This window comes from Macrobrachium rosenbergii, chromosome 41 (assembly GCF_040412425.1).
Source record: "Macrobrachium rosenbergii isolate ZJJX-2024 chromosome 41, ASM4041242v1, whole genome shotgun sequence".
Classification (NCBI taxonomy): domain Eukaryota; kingdom Metazoa; phylum Arthropoda; class Malacostraca; order Decapoda; family Palaemonidae; genus Macrobrachium; species Macrobrachium rosenbergii.
This window is the reverse complement of record NC_089781.1, coordinates 12,601,838-12,617,011: the sequence shown is the minus strand read 5'-3', so window position 1 is coordinate 12,617,011 and position 15,174 is coordinate 12,601,838. Positions and strand designations below refer to the sequence as shown.

Genomic DNA, 15,174 nt, shown 5'->3' with positions numbered 1-15,174 from the left:
AATAGTGCGGAATGGAATGGAATATGGAAATTTAGGCCAAGGGTCAAGCACTTGGGACAATGAGGTCATTCAGCACTGAAAGATTGATAGAAAGCAATGCCCCTTCCAAAAGAAGAGAAAGACACGACGGGCACTCTGATTTGCCCTTAATTCTCTGCTTTTAAGCAGTGTTACCAGATCAAACAGTCCATGGCAGGCAGTCTATGACGTCACCTACACTAATGATCGCCATCCACCCACAAAATTGGTAACAGTGCCTACTTGTAGTGCATATGCCCCTAGTGTGGAAGGGGCTTAAGGGGGTTTTTTAAAGTGTTAACAGGAGGAAAACCTTGCAGTTGTGCTATGAAACAATTATGAGAGGATGGGAAGTAAGATGGAAGTATGAATGGAAGCATGTTAGTGAGGTTGCATCAACTATTCACTTCAAAATATTAGGTTAAATTTTATTATAGATCTTTGCCCCCCTGGTGATTACGCCTATTCGCTCGAGACCTTAGTTAAACAGATCACTCTCACTAGTGTCACTACGAGTACGTGTTCAATTAACATCCGTTTCCTTGTAACTGAGTCTATCTTCGTCTTCAACACAATTTCAGATAAGCTTCCAAAAGTATATACTAGTAGGACAGATAATTATGTTAGTCTTTATGAAATCAAAGATGGCTATTATGAAATCAAAGATGGCTATTATGAAATCAAAGATAGCTAATAAGCCATTTAATGCAATGTCTCGCTCGGTCTAGTATTTTCCGTTAACGGAGACATCTCTTCGCTGCTTTCAGCGAGTCAAGGGTGTTGACCATGTTAGTTTCTTATTTCGATATTTTTTTAAAAGAGCAGTTGTACAGCCCTGTCCACACTAGCGGGCACTGCCCAACGGGGAAACACTTCCCATAACCCAGTCTACTTTATTGACAGACCGAGTATGGAGCTAGAACGATGCGATTGTCTGGCAACTCTGCTTCAGAAGAGAAAATATATAAACAGCTGGAAGTGGCCGACGGGCATGCCCGCTCGTGTGGACAGGCCATTAATCTTTAAACGAGGAAGCCATCTTTAATACTTGCCAAGCTATTTTACTTTCGTCTTATAAATCTCCCCAAAGTAACAGTTCCAGCATGAATTTGACTTACCGACGTGACACCCCTGTTTCCCCACAATACCCTTTTTATTTCCAAGTGATCTTCAAATATGAAAAATCTATTTACATATTTATGTAGAAGTAACAGTAATGAAAAACAATTTTGGTAACCAATTCTGCTCATTAATCAACGACTATATATGTAAACAATAATTATAAACGCGGTTGATGAAAAATTATTTATTTATTTAGAAGTAACAGTAATGAAAAAACTTTGGTAACCAATTCTCTGCTCATTAATCAACGACTAAAATGTATGTGAACAGTAATTATAAACGTGGTTGAAGAAAATATGAGTTTGGTAATGTAAATTCGAAAAACCACAAAACATCTCTGGGTTCTTTATTGAAAACTGTATAAAGCTTATAAAGCTTAACTTCAAACGCTGATGTTAGTGTTTTAATTATAAAATTTCGTAGTAGTACTAATATAATTACTAAGTAGTACTCTCACAAAGATCAAGACTTAGAATCTCTGCTTCAGCAAAAATCTTAAAAATCTGCCAGGACAGTACAACCTTCCCAAAAATGACCCTTAAACCGAACTCTTACAGTCAGACATTTGTAATCCAAAGCTAATAGCCTCAAAAATTCTTTAAAACAGGAACCTTTTAATCTTAGCAACGAACATTCAGCCAGGAAACTTAAGATATAAAAATGAAACCCTAAAACCTTTAACCCCAACCCTTAAGGCTGCGAACCCATCAAAGACTCACGAAAATCTCAAGCCAAAATCCTCAAGGCTGGGAAACTAAGTTTGGAGCTTTGAAATCCTAAAATTTCACAATTTAACAGACATTAAGGATAGGAAACCATTATTAAAACTACCTTTCAGGCCACAAAAGAAAGGAGGACTTCTTAAAAGGGCTTGTAACCCTAAGTCTCCCATAGACACATTAACATGAGAAATCCTTACAGGAACAGCAAACCTCAAAACCTCTTAAGCCACAAAAATTTGGCTATGAATCACGGTAAACCTTAGAACCTCGAAGACCACAGAATTACAGTTACTAAACCATTTAATGAAAGCAGCCAAAAGATAAGAGAAAAAAATGGGTCGAGTTTTTACATGGCTTTTAAAGTAAAATATTCCATCCTGAATAGCTATATCTAATTACTGCGCTCATCAGCTTAAAATCTGCCATTTAACTTCATCAGTAATGTCTCGTACGCCGAAGTCTACCGTAATCATGTCCTCTAAATCTGGATTCCTCGCCATTCTCTCCTTTAAGCGCACTTACCTATAAAAAGAAATTTTAACTAATTAGGGAAATGGCAACAGAACACTCTTCAAGACTAAGCTTTACAAAAAACAAATTTTTAAATATATTTTAGAATATAGTTCGGAAACCGAAAGTTAATACTAGTCTCTAAATTTAACTGTGAACGGTATTAAAAGGATTTAAAAGAATTTGCAAAAAGTTTAAAATTGAGAAAATTTTACAGTATCAAGTCTGAGAGTTAAGTATTCAGTCACTTAAGTTATTTTGGACAATATAAGTACAAAAAGGATTAAAGTTTGTCGACTTAAGTGACCAAAAATGGAAGGCAAAACTCAAAGTATAAACATGGAACTTAAAGATTTAGAAAAAATAACTTGATGTAAAACAATATCAAGCAAGTAATTAACCGTCAGAGGCAACAAATACTAGCTAGTATCCGACCTTAACATACTAAAATAAAAAAAAAATTTGAAAACAATGTTTCAGTGATGCTCCGGAAAGAACCAAACAAATGCATCAAAAAACATTGTAGCAAATTATCATTGTGAGATTAACACAGCGAAACACATTGCTATATAAATCAACTAAGCTAACCAGTCTTCAAGGATAAGAATAAATAAACTAAAAACTAAAATAAAAGGTCTAGGTTTCTCAAACTTAGTATTCCCACAACATAACTATAAATTTTAATGTGCTGAAGAATTTTGCGAGCCTAAAGAAAGGCTTATTTTAAGTTCAGTGAAATCTTGAAATTACAAAATTCAATCTCTTTAGCTAAATACCTAAAATCTGTCAGACTAAGACCTGACCCGACCTGTTCTTGAAAAACATTTAGGCTTAATTCTTAACGAGAACCAATCTAATTTACAGTGCGATTTGCATTTTTAACCTATAAGCAGAACAAATTAACTTGTCAGGTGAATTCGAACTAGTATTAATATTGCTGTAAATTAAAGTTATTTAATACATAACCCGTTTAAGGTGTCAACTTGCTACTCTCAACCCTTCCACTTCGTAGATAAAACTAACCAAAAACTTTGGCATCCTAAATGACTGCTTCAGTAGCCATCAAATATTGGCGGTTACTATTATCAGGTATCCAGGGTCGCCCTTTTCTTAATATCAAACAGCGCAATCTACATTCTAAGCTACGGTTTTTTACCTTCATGAGTAAATAGACCTGAAAATACGAATTAAGTTTAGGTAAAAAAAAAAACTCCCATGAATTTGCACAGCAGGCCAAGACCATGGGAGTACCCCCACCCCTTCAGGGGAACAGCCCCTGAAGAGGGGAACAGCCCCTGAAGGGGTGAAGTTAAAAAAAAAAAGTGGTTGATGGTATCAAAATGAAAAATGGAGAAACTCACCATAGTCTTCAGAAAAGCATGGATACTTCTTCGGATAACAACCCTTAAGTCAATTGTGGCAAGAAGTCCTCAGGTCTAAACACTTCCTATCATTCACGGTTCTCTAGACTACAATGTGTGCACGTACCTGAAATTTTATTTGTGTTCAGTACATTCCACGATATACAGCGTAAATACAACCCAAATACTGAAACCTAAAAAATTCAGGAAATTATGATGTAGTGGCCAAAACGTTAACCATAGTCTTCAGAAAAGCATGGATACTTCTTCGGATAACAACCCTTAAGTCAATTGTGGCAAGAAGTCCTCAGGTCTAAACACTTCCTATCATTCACGGTTCTCTAAACTACAATGTGTGCACGTACCTGAAATTTTATTTGTGTTCAGTACATTCCACGATATACAGCGTAAATACAACCCAAATACTGAAACCTAAAAAATTCAGGAAATTATGATGTAGTGGCCAAAAAGTTAACACGTAGTTACTGATGAATAAAATTTAAATGTCGAATTCAAATGCTGAAGGCTGAAACGCTAAACGCCAAGAATGCGAACAGTTAAGGATAAAATGTTAAAAGACAATGGGATGCGAATACAAAGCTTATAAACCTCCTGACATTAACAGTACAGTGGTCACATGTTTGGGACAAGTCCCATCTTCCAAGGACCGGCCTGAAGATTTGAAGCGGCTTAAAATAAATATTACCCAACAATATATCATTGGGGATTACTAATATTTAAAAAGGTAATGACAAAGTGCCTTACTGACAAACTAAAACCAAAAGACACGAGAAAGCTTCTCAGTACAGTTGAAAATCATAGTTAAAAGTGAAAAGTAGGACTACTCCAGTATCTTAAAATTAGTTAGATAGATAATAGGCCACAGCTTTTATAAAAGCTCTTCGTATACAACAGTAATCTCTTCGGAACCGATAACGAGCAACTTCGCCGGTATTTAAAAGCAAAAGGAAATGTTATCTTCGGCGTATGTGGTCTTTGACATATGTAGTCAATATTAAGAATAGAAAGTGTGGAGTAACAGTAACGCAACCTGAAAGGCCTATAATCGAAATACTACTGATAAAATCAACGTAACATTCTAAAATATTATGCCAGGCACGAAATACCGTTGAACATAAAGCCAACTTTACTGTACATATACCGCACCTTATAACAATCGCCATAAATTAATAGTGCAAAGGGAAAAAATAAATTTACCAAAATGTTTATATGACACTTAAGATAAAAGATGTCGAGTACCACTTACCTTTCATAAACTGTTCTGCAATATTGGTTTTAACGATCAGGCGGGAAAATACGGCAGACTACTTCGGTAATCCAGCAACAGACCCTTTTTAACTTCTCGTAAAACTCAACTACGAATCAAACACTGAACAAAGCCACACAGTCACACTGCTCACGAAACTGGACGCCTAACGATGTGGCGATAATGAACTTGACGACAAACAGCATTCCCCCACGGACGGCTCAGCACGAAGAACTAGTCAGTAGCCAAGGATGATCAAAACCTCCGGTACGTCGAAACAGTGACTTGTTTTCCTAGTTAAAAGAAGGGTAAAATCCTCAATGGTGTTCTACGTACGTTTTTCATGGTTTCTTTCCTGCTTCATTTTGACGAGGTTTTTTCGGAAGAAATGTTGCAGGTTACGTGACTTATGTCATTCCACATTATGGAGAGAGAAAAATATCTAAAATTCAAATAATTTCATTACTCTTTTCCTGCAAAATGTCATTATCAATAAATTAATAGCTAAGAAATTCTGTAGGAAAATGCAAATGGTTTGTACGTACGTGTGTTTGTGTGTGTGAAAGAGAGAACGAGAGAGACAGCTCTCAAGCATAATGTACTCTAATACAGGTGTGTTGGAGTGCGTGGTGGACATGCGTGCGTGTGTGTGAGAGAGAGAGAGAGAAATCGGGGGGCGCCGTTTCTCTCAGTTACGTAAGCATCTAAGAAAAGCCTGTTGGAAATAAGTCTGATGCATCGCGCATTCAGTTCACTGTCTTGTAATTAATTGAGACAGAGATTGAAAAGGGGAACCGAACAAGTTCCCGACAGCTATCTGTACTGATTTATCTTTAAATATGTGTACACATATACATAACTGTGGATTGGCTTCTCCATTAAGACAGGTTCTTGCTGCATTATTGGTGACATTTCTTTTACAGATTTTGCCGCTACTTAATTTATATTTAGATACTTTGAATAACTGTGTGCAGGATTTGGAGCATGTCCCTTTTCACCCAACCAGGAACGGGACTTCTCCCAACCTCTCAGTTCGGTGTGTATTGCCAGAAATACCTTAAATGGCGGGATTTATTTACGCTCATCTGCTAACTGCGATTAATGTGAATCATCCACTTGCTAACAAATACGTTCTTGGTTCACGAAGTTTACTATTATCGCTTATAAATTATGGTAAATACATTCGCAAACATTGCTTAAACAGAAAAGTGTAAATGACATGCGTTAAGAGAACTGGACCGATCGCATGATACCTATGTACAGCAAAGTGTTTTTTTTTTTAATAAAACATTCGTTTGCCTTTATTCAGTATATTAACAATCTGCAAGGACGACGGCAGATCATGGCATTGTTGTTTGTATATCACAAGTCAGAAACTGTGTCATTAAATTACCAGAACGTGAACAATAAATTTAATTTCCTAAGAGCTTATATAACCAAGGGACCCAGCTAAATTTCCTTAATAATTTGAATATTGAAACGAAGTGACCCATCTATTTCAGTCCTTTATGCAGCCTTCAACAGGAAAAATATAACAATAATATCAGTAGTGAAGTTAAACCTCAAGCTACAACAACAAAAAAGAGGGTACTTTCATCTCAGTTATTGCACCAGTAACATTAAACAAACGTTTATTGCACTAAAGTAAATATTCCTTACAAGTCGAAGCAGTTTAGATATTCCCGTTATCAGCTGCGCTTGCATCGTTATCAAGACGAGTGTGTTTACTTGTTTGAAAACTACAGTAATCTCAACAAGCCTTTTGTGATTACTCATTATCTTTATCAAGACACTTAACGTCGGTCTATAAGGCCTCTTTCACGCTGAGCGGTGCGTCAACGCATTAAGCTGCTTTACGTGACGCACTTGGCAGTCGAATTGCACGTCTTAAGTAGTGCTTCCCCACGGTCCTAGACAGTGATCCTGGTTCTTCCCATCATGCGAGTGCGGGTATGGCGTCGCTGAGATGCGCCTAACGTGCAAGGCTTATGCGGTGTCGCAATTGCATGAGATTGCAGTAGACTAGTGGTTCTCAAATTTTTTGGTATCGTTACCCCCGGGGGCAGTGGTGTGATAGATCACCGTTACCCCTACCCCATTCCTCTTCAGTTATGTGACGTTATAATATAAAGGAAAGAAAAATATTGGATTGTTTAATTTCTAATACGTTTCATATGTAAAAAATAATTAATTTTACTTTTACTCAAGTCTTAAGAAATAAAAAAATTAGTTTCTAGACATTATTCCTTTGACAAAAAATTAAAATTAAAGCATTTTTCCTTTTATTACAAACTGGAATTAAAGTGCCTCGTTACCCTCCAGAAACAGCTTCATTACCCCAACGGGGGTAATTACCCCCAGTTTGAGAACCACGCAGTAGACCATCATGTTCAGTACACATCTTCGCATCTTGTGTTTTCATATGCACCTATATATAGCAGCGTGCAGAACAAGACAGGATCAAAGAGGGGCAAGTAGGCAAAGAAAGCCCATCAAACTCACTGTTCCCAGAGCTGACAGATGATTATAATCTAGATTTCACAACACTGACTTCTACTAATCTCAGTATTTTACATTCATCCCTTTAGATTGGTAGATTAAACGACTGTTTAACAACACACATAGACACTGGTAATCAAGTGGTTTACTCTTATTACATAAGTTTTTATAGTCGAATTAGGCAATGTCAGTTATCACCCCGTTCAACATTTATAACTGCACATATATAGAATGAAAAATACATAAGTTTTGTGTGGATGCCTCCCTGATGGTAACTGCTAGTAATTAAAAGGTGAAATGGAGTCTCTGAATGTCGTATTTTACCTGAGCAACTTATCATACCACCGCTGTAACAGTTCCTCGAATGGTGCCTGAGACATGCGGAAGTAATTGGAAATCTTCTTGCCATCCCGTTTTAGATCCTCAGATAGAGTGGCAATGTCTCTCTCTAATGTCTCTCGCTGTTCATTCAAGGGGTGCGCCCAATGATTTCGGCACTGTCTTTTCTTTTTCTTCCTTAAATAAGCTTAAGAAGGGAACAAAAATACATCCACTCTCTTATCCATTATGGTGACCATACTGTTCACTCTAGACTGAGTCACTGAGTAAACACTAGGCCGATATTGTTCGATCCTGCAGGACGCACCCGTGTGCAGCACCATGGAAAAAATCGACCGCGTAGCCGCAGTGCAGAAAAAGCATCATATACAGCAACAAATCGCATAATGTTAAAGAAACATTACGGACATTTTCAAGCTAAAATGAAATTAAGATACATATACAAACCATTTTAAAATAAGTAGCACAGACGTAAGAATAAAAACACATGACAGAAGGAGTTGCTGGAAACAAAATCGCATCACTATGTTATCACCACACATGTTCAACTGCTTACGAACCCAGGGTTATTGGAAGTCCTGTTGAATTTTAATTTTAAATAATCCAGGGACCTCCTTGAGTCACGTCGCCAGACCAACAGTTTTCCTGTTCTTGAAATAAATTACTGGAGTTCTGCCCGTGTCGTCCTTAGTGATTTGAGAGATGTTCAGGGCATTAAGGAGTTTCGTTTTGTGATTAGAGTACTGTATTTTACAGATGTAATTTTATGAAAGTAATTTTATAAAGCCATTAATAAATTCACATTTAATTAACTTACTAACAGACGTATCTAAAACTATAGTTCAACGCGAAGTGTTTTTCTGCACAGTTAGTTTCTTTAACTTCGAATTGAAACGAGAGCTGAAAAGTATTCACAACTTCAATAAAGATAGATTTGGGATATCCATTATGTAAGTAATAATATCTTCAAAAATTGCTGAGAAAACAATGTTAACGCTCTTGTTTATAGGGTCAAAATCGAAATATGTACAAACATCAGATAACCAAAATCATTTTCACGTTATTTTTCTTCCGTGAAAGCCCTGCTTCTCTTACAAGTTTAAACAAGTAAAAAATGCGCCGAAGTTTCTTCAGCGCAATCGAGTTTTCTGTACAGCCCCTACAGCGTATAATCAAGGCTACCGTAAATGGATCTATCTTTCGGTGGTCTCGGTAAAATGCTTTATGAGCCGCGGCCCATGAAACTTTAATCACGGCCTATCCTATATCGTTGTTGCCGGAAGCACGATTATGACTAACTATAACTTTAAATAGAATAGAAACTGCTGAGGCTGCAGGGCTGCAATTTAGTATGTTTGATGATTGGAGGGTGGATGATCAACACACCAACTTGCAGCCCTCTAGCCTCAGTAGTTTTTAAGATCTGAGGGCGGACAGAAAAAGTGCAGACGGACAGACAAAGCCACCTAAATAGTTTTATTTTACAGAAAACTAAAACTCATCATCCACGTGTATTTTTTTAAATATAATGGCCTAAAGTAAAGGACACTCATTTAACCACTTTCCTAATGATTTACAATCGTTAAATAGACAGTTACCATCACCATCATCTATGTCAGGTATTTCGGTATACAGGTTTTATTATACAGTAACTGCAACGCTGTGTTAATTGCTCATCTGACCGGTACATTGAAGCATTTGCGTTCTAAATATAAACTAGCTACGAATTTATTGTTGGGAAGGTTGATTTAAAGAGAGAGCGTGAGCTTGTTTGGCGGCAGTTTTCAAGGAATATACTACATTATAAACAAGTATAAGAGAGAGAGAGAGAGAGAGAGAGAGAGAGAGAGAGAGAGAGAGAGAGAGAGAGAGAGAGAGAAAATATTCACCACTCTCCAAACAGTGCATTCTGCTTTCAAACAAACAGCTTGCGTGAAAGTATTCCTGCAAGAACGTTACCCATAAACAAAACATTCGTTGAAGTAATACATTGTGTCAAACGCCCCTCTTCCTCAAAAAAACATCAGGGAAGACTCCTACTTGGGGAATACAAGAACTAATGAGTACCTACACTTAAGACAATAGGTTTTTAAGTAGAGAGAAGGAGACTTTCGAAAGGACTGATATTTGACCCCACTTTCATATTTTCTATCGTTGTTTGTGACAAATTTGTTGCTTGTGGATGAAAGTACTTGCAGAATCGAACATCCTGGGAATAAGAGTAAAGTTTCCCTGTACATTTACAAGACCAGATATCATAGAAAAAATTAGGCGGCCCAGCATACGAAACTGTAATCTACCCGATACATATTAAGGTTTGGCAATTTGAAATTTCGAAAACTGTGAAATAAAACGAGGCACCGCTCGCAGTGATTCTCGGAGGTTACGTGTTTCTTATTTTATCAGCGGCGTTACGAGAATGGGCCGCCGAGTCAAAAGGAGAGAGATAAAAGTCGTGTCAGACTTCGCCTCAGCATTCCGAAACCAGTGCATTGTTCCAGTATGGGCCTGGTATGTCTCCATACATGACGTCATCTCGGCCCTAATAGGCCTCATATTCCACGTTTGTTTTCTGCGGAAAAACGACCTTCGACGACCCCTTGACGCGTCTTTCTCCAAAGCCTCTCTTTCTCTTTCCTCTCTGTATATATACAGGGATTGAACTGCTCGACGCCACAGGTCTCCGGAACTTCGTCGACTTTAGACCTACGAAAATACGCCAACCTCCTCCTCGTCTGTTTCCTTCTCGTGTGACTTTGTAACTCGTTCATCGCAGTGCAGTGATCCTAACTAGCAACAGTCAGCTAAGACTATTTCCCTTGGGCGAAGGAATTTATTGTTATCTCGCGTCCATCATGGCTACTCGCGCGTTTATTACTGCTGTTGTCGTAGGTAAGATGTTATCATAGGCATAGCAAAATTATAAGCTTTATCCTTTTGCTAGACTTAATTTCATGTCGAAGGTCCCCTTCAGGCGTTGATTTAAATATTTATTTGCATTCCATAAGTCAGACATTTGTGTATCATGTACCATTTCCGCAAGTAATCAAAAACTGTCCAATATTTAGCTGGTCCTAACTCCTCTTGTAAAAACCACTCCACTTTAAAGTATAACAAGTTCCTGCATTTTCCCTTGAGTTATCAAACGTACTGCAAATTCTATCAAATTTAACATATATATACAATTTTTACATCACATTATTTCACAGCCACATGATTCTCATTCTCTTCCGGTTATTGCACGGATCCCACATTATTTAGGAAAAATACATAATCAATATGACCACAATTCCTGATTCTACACTCCTCTACAAGTCTAAGATTAATCATTAGTTAGTATTTTTTTAGTATTATTTCTCATATAGTACACAAGTACTCAAGGTCCCATTCTTTTACATACAACAAGTATTTTAAAATTCATAATTGAATATTGTATATTTTACAAAGTCCAGAATTGCTATAGCAGTTCTCACACCATTTTCAAAACGGAAGCCTAACGTCAAGCCCTAGTGCTTTTAATATTTCCTACATCCCTTAACAAGTACTTGTTTTCAGAAGTATCATTTTACCGAAATTATATCACTCGACTAGTCTTGCTCCCATATTTCAGTGTTTTTTATTAAGTCATAAGTCCCACCTCCATATCCCAAGTTTTTTAGTATATCAAGAGTCCTACTTTTATATCCAGCAGTCCTCTAATTTGTCCGAATGCTTTCATATCCCAGGTCCTTGGTGTATCACAAGTTCTACTTTCATATGAAAAATCCCTTACTATATCATACGACTTACTTTCATATCTCAAGTCCTTTTTCATGTCACGTCCTTTGGCATGTCATAAGTCCTTTATCATGTCACAGGTCCTTTATCCTATCACAAGTTCTTTATCGGAATGGAATATAAAATCTAGGCCAAAGGCCAAGTGCTGGGACCTATGAGGTAATTCAGAGCTGAAAAGGAAACTAAGAGCAAAAAGGTTTTAAAGGTGTAACAGGAGTTGCACTATAAATCAATTGTTAGCAGAGGGTTAACAGTAAGGTGGTAAGGTGGAAGAAAGGTAACATGAATAGAGGTCCAGTAAAAGAAATGAAAGGGGTTGCAACTAGGGGCCGAAGTGACGCTGCAAAGAACCCAAGTAATGCCTAATGTGCAAAGAGTGGAGTGCACCGGCGGCACTACGCCCCCTGCTGGGCAAGTCCTGCGTCTAACAAAACAAGGCTACACCGTGTCACAAGTCATTCTGCCAACAAATTTAGAGAGATGCAACGTTTTGACTGAGGTCTGGCGGTCAGTCTGTCTGCAAGTGTAATATGTTTGTGGGAGTATTACCGAAAATCTCATGACCGAGGGAACAGGATTTGATGGAACATGTAGATACATTCCAACAGGCATTATCTGAGGAGATTAACTTTTCAGATGAACTGGTTTTGAGGTGACTATTTGTTGCCTTCCGTCAACTGCCCTGACTTCGAAGTTCGTAATGTCACATACGCATAATATCGAACGTGAAAATAAGGAAAATTGATAATTAGTTTAAATGGGGTAGAATTATGCCCTTTAGTCCAGCTGAATGCGAAGAGTGAGAAAAGCAGAGAACAAAAAAAGTGACAAGAGAAAACAGATTTATCGGTTTACTACAGAGGTTTTCGGTGAATTACCTGGAGTAACGTTCACTATTTTACACACATCCGCCTTCTCTCTCTCTCTCTCTCTCTCTCTCTCTCTCTCTCTCTCTCTCTCTCTCTCTCTCTCTCTGTGAATTGTAATCTGCAAAAATATTGCCCATCAACTTTCATTTTTCGCGCATAAACAGGCTCTTCAGTATAATTTCACGGGGGTTGTTTACGCCAACCAACGAGAAAAGGTTTAAAACCATCTTTGTCTCGCTTTCACAGGTACTTTAGCTTACGTTTCCCACGCCTCGTACCCAGACGCCCAGCCCCAGGGTGGAAACCAGTTTTCACCTTTCGGGGGTCCTGGTCGGAACGATTTAGGTTTCAACGGGGGAGCGGCCAGGGATCCCCTCGAAGCCTTGGCCGCAGCCATCCCCGGCGGTGGTGTCCCTGGGGAGGATTACCCGATTTTAGCCTCGATCCCCGACACGGGGTTCACCTGCGACGGTCAGCTGCCGGGATACTACGCCGATATTGCCGATGAAGCTCGTTGTCAGGTAAATATAATTAAGCTTTTTCGATTCTCGTAGCATTTTCATTTATCTCTGGAATTCTTATTCATATTTACTGCGGTAACGTGGATAAAAGTTGCATGAGCTCATTTTTTTTCACTAAACTGTTAGTTATTCATGAAACACAGAAACTTAGCCTTTCATTAAACCACCAGTTATCCAGATGAAAATGACAGTTACTGTTCATCATCCCCTTCACCTCTTCCAAGGTTTTCCACATTTGTCAAGAAGACGGAAGGCAAGACGCGTTCCTTTGCCCCAACGGCACCATCTTCAACCAGCAGTTCTTCGTCTGCGACTGGTGGTTCAACTTCGACTGCTCCACCGCCGAGCTGTTCTTCGGGCTGAACGCTGACATCGGCAAAGTCACCTCTGGCGCGAACGGCAACGGGGGCGGCGCCCCTTCGGCATCGTACGGTGCCCCATCCGAGTCGTACAGCGCCCCGTCTGAGACTTACGGAGCCCCTCCGAGGAACGGCAACGGGAACAGAAACGGCAATGGGAACAGAAATGGCAACGGTGTCAATGTCAACAAACCCTCCGCCCTTTACCAGGCTCCTAACTGAAACATGAATTGCCAGTTATCCATCACCTGATTTGTTTAGTTGTAAGCAAAGTTGTCCATGTACATAGATCACTCAAAACTCTCCATTACTTTAATCTTGTGTTGCTCTTATTTTGGACCTTTTTCTCTTTATCTTTTCATTTTTCGTTATGTTTAATCTTTCGGAAACCGGGTCAAAATGATCTCATCGTTTTAATGTTCTTTGTGTAGGTCGATGATGAATAAATGTATACGATTTAATGCAGACCGATAATAAACAAAGTATAAGATCTGGCGAGAACTTTTCTCTGTCCTAATTTCAAAGGTAACATGCTTGCTTTTATGTATTCGTGTAATACGTGAATATACACAAATATATATATATATATATATATATATATATATATATATATATATATATATATATTAACTTTATCACATACACAATTGTTCTGTGCATTAGTAGAATTACTAAAGGGCCTCATTCAAACTGGATGGTATCTAATGGAGTTTTTATTCAAAAGTTACAAGCTTTCTTGGACAAACAGTCCACATTATCAGAATATCCGTACAATGAGCAGACGCATAGTCCGGCTGTATTTATATCTGTGTGCTGGGTAAATAAATCGCCTAGCTCTTGACCTTGGTCTTTCTCTGATCCCTCCTCCCAGGTGACCGTTTTGCGATCTAGAAAAATCGTATGCTCCACAGTAGCAAGGAAACGAAGAAAAAACGTAAGAGAACGCACGGAAAACGGTCACCTGGGAGGAGGGATCAGAGAAAGACCAAGGTCAAGAGGGGGTGGAGGTCAACAGGAAGAGCTAGGCGATTATAGGATTAAAAGTCCTAATTTCATTGTACAATAGATAATGTGGACTGTTTGTCCAAGAGAGCTTTATTGTAAAAACTTTAGACACCATCCAGTTTGAATGAGGTATATATATATATATATATATATATATATATATATATATATATATATATATATATATATATATATATATATATATATATATATATATATATATATATATATGTGTGTGTGTGTGTGTTTGCAAATACATACATATATAGCTTACGTAATATGGAAACTCCTAATCATTTATGGAAATATACCAAAACTAATTTTTTTTAGTTTGAAGCTAAATTCACACTCTACGGAAACTAACGATTTCATTATTTTTATGCAGAAAACTGGAGTCAGTTAATTTTCTCGTTTGAAAATTCATTTATTAATAACAAAGAAAGTTTTATAAAGCTAATTGAATATATATATATAGAAAAAAGTCTTAAACAAACAAAAACATGGAAACATTAAAGGCAAACAGCAAAGACAGTCACATTCCAGAGCCAATGGACAGGTAATGCTATGAACCTCAGCAACTGAATGCAGTGCTATCAATTATATTTTTTTAACTTTTTTTTTTTTTACTAATTTCATTCCCGTAGGAGGGTAGTGTCGTCAGTGCACCTCATGCGGCGTACTTTAGACATTACCTAAGGTTACTTGAAACATTACTTAAGGTTCTTTGCAGCGTCCCTTCTGCCCCTAGCTGAAACCCCTTTCGTTCTTTTTTATTGTACCGCCTTTCGTATTCTCTTTCTTCCAT

General features: G+C 37.9%; 1 protein-coding gene and 1 long non-coding RNA gene across 3 annotated transcripts; one reads left to right on the top strand and one right to left on the bottom strand.

The window, feature by feature from the left end:
* Nucleotides 1-991: 991 nt before the first annotated feature.
* Nucleotides 992-5,228, bottom strand: LOC136826654 (uncharacterized). Its single transcript, XR_010849674.1, has 3 exons — nt 5,001-5,228; nt 3,734-3,860; nt 992-2,384 (listed from the first exon to the last, which is right to left on the bottom strand). It is a non-coding gene; the product is annotated as an uncharacterized lncRNA (long non-coding RNA).
* Nucleotides 5,133-13,857, top strand: LOC136826653 (uncharacterized). Of its 2 annotated transcripts, none has more exons than XM_067084008.1 (3): nt 5,133-5,267; nt 12,731-13,005; nt 13,230-13,728. In XM_067084008.1, the coding sequence occupies exons 1-3, from the start codon at nt 5,252-5,254 to the stop codon at nt 13,584-13,586; spliced, it is 648 nt and encodes a 215-aa protein (XP_066940109.1). In that variant the 5' UTR covers nt 5,133-5,251; the 3' UTR covers nt 13,587-13,728. The 2 variants fall into 2 exon arrangements, with proteins under 2 accessions (XP_066940109.1, XP_066940108.1); XM_067084007.1 differs by lacking the exon at nt 5,133-5,267 and adding an exon at nt 10,314-10,730 and having other exon boundaries at nt 13,230-13,857.
* The last annotated feature ends 1,317 nt before the right edge of the window (nt 13,858-15,174 follow it).

Excerpts from the sequence above, each read along its gene's own strand:
- LOC136826653 (XM_067084007.1), top strand. The coding sequence starts at position 10,694 with ATGGCTACTCGCGCGTTTATTACTGCTGTTGTCGTAG. Across the intron at positions 10,731-12,730 it reads TATTACTGCTGTTGTCGTAG|GTACTTTAGCTTACGTTTCC; the intron begins GTAAGATGTTAT and ends TCGCTTTCACAG. Across the intron at positions 13,006-13,229 it reads CCGATGAAGCTCGTTGTCAG|GTTTTCCACATTTGTCAAGA; the intron begins GTAAATATAATT and ends ACCTCTTCCAAG.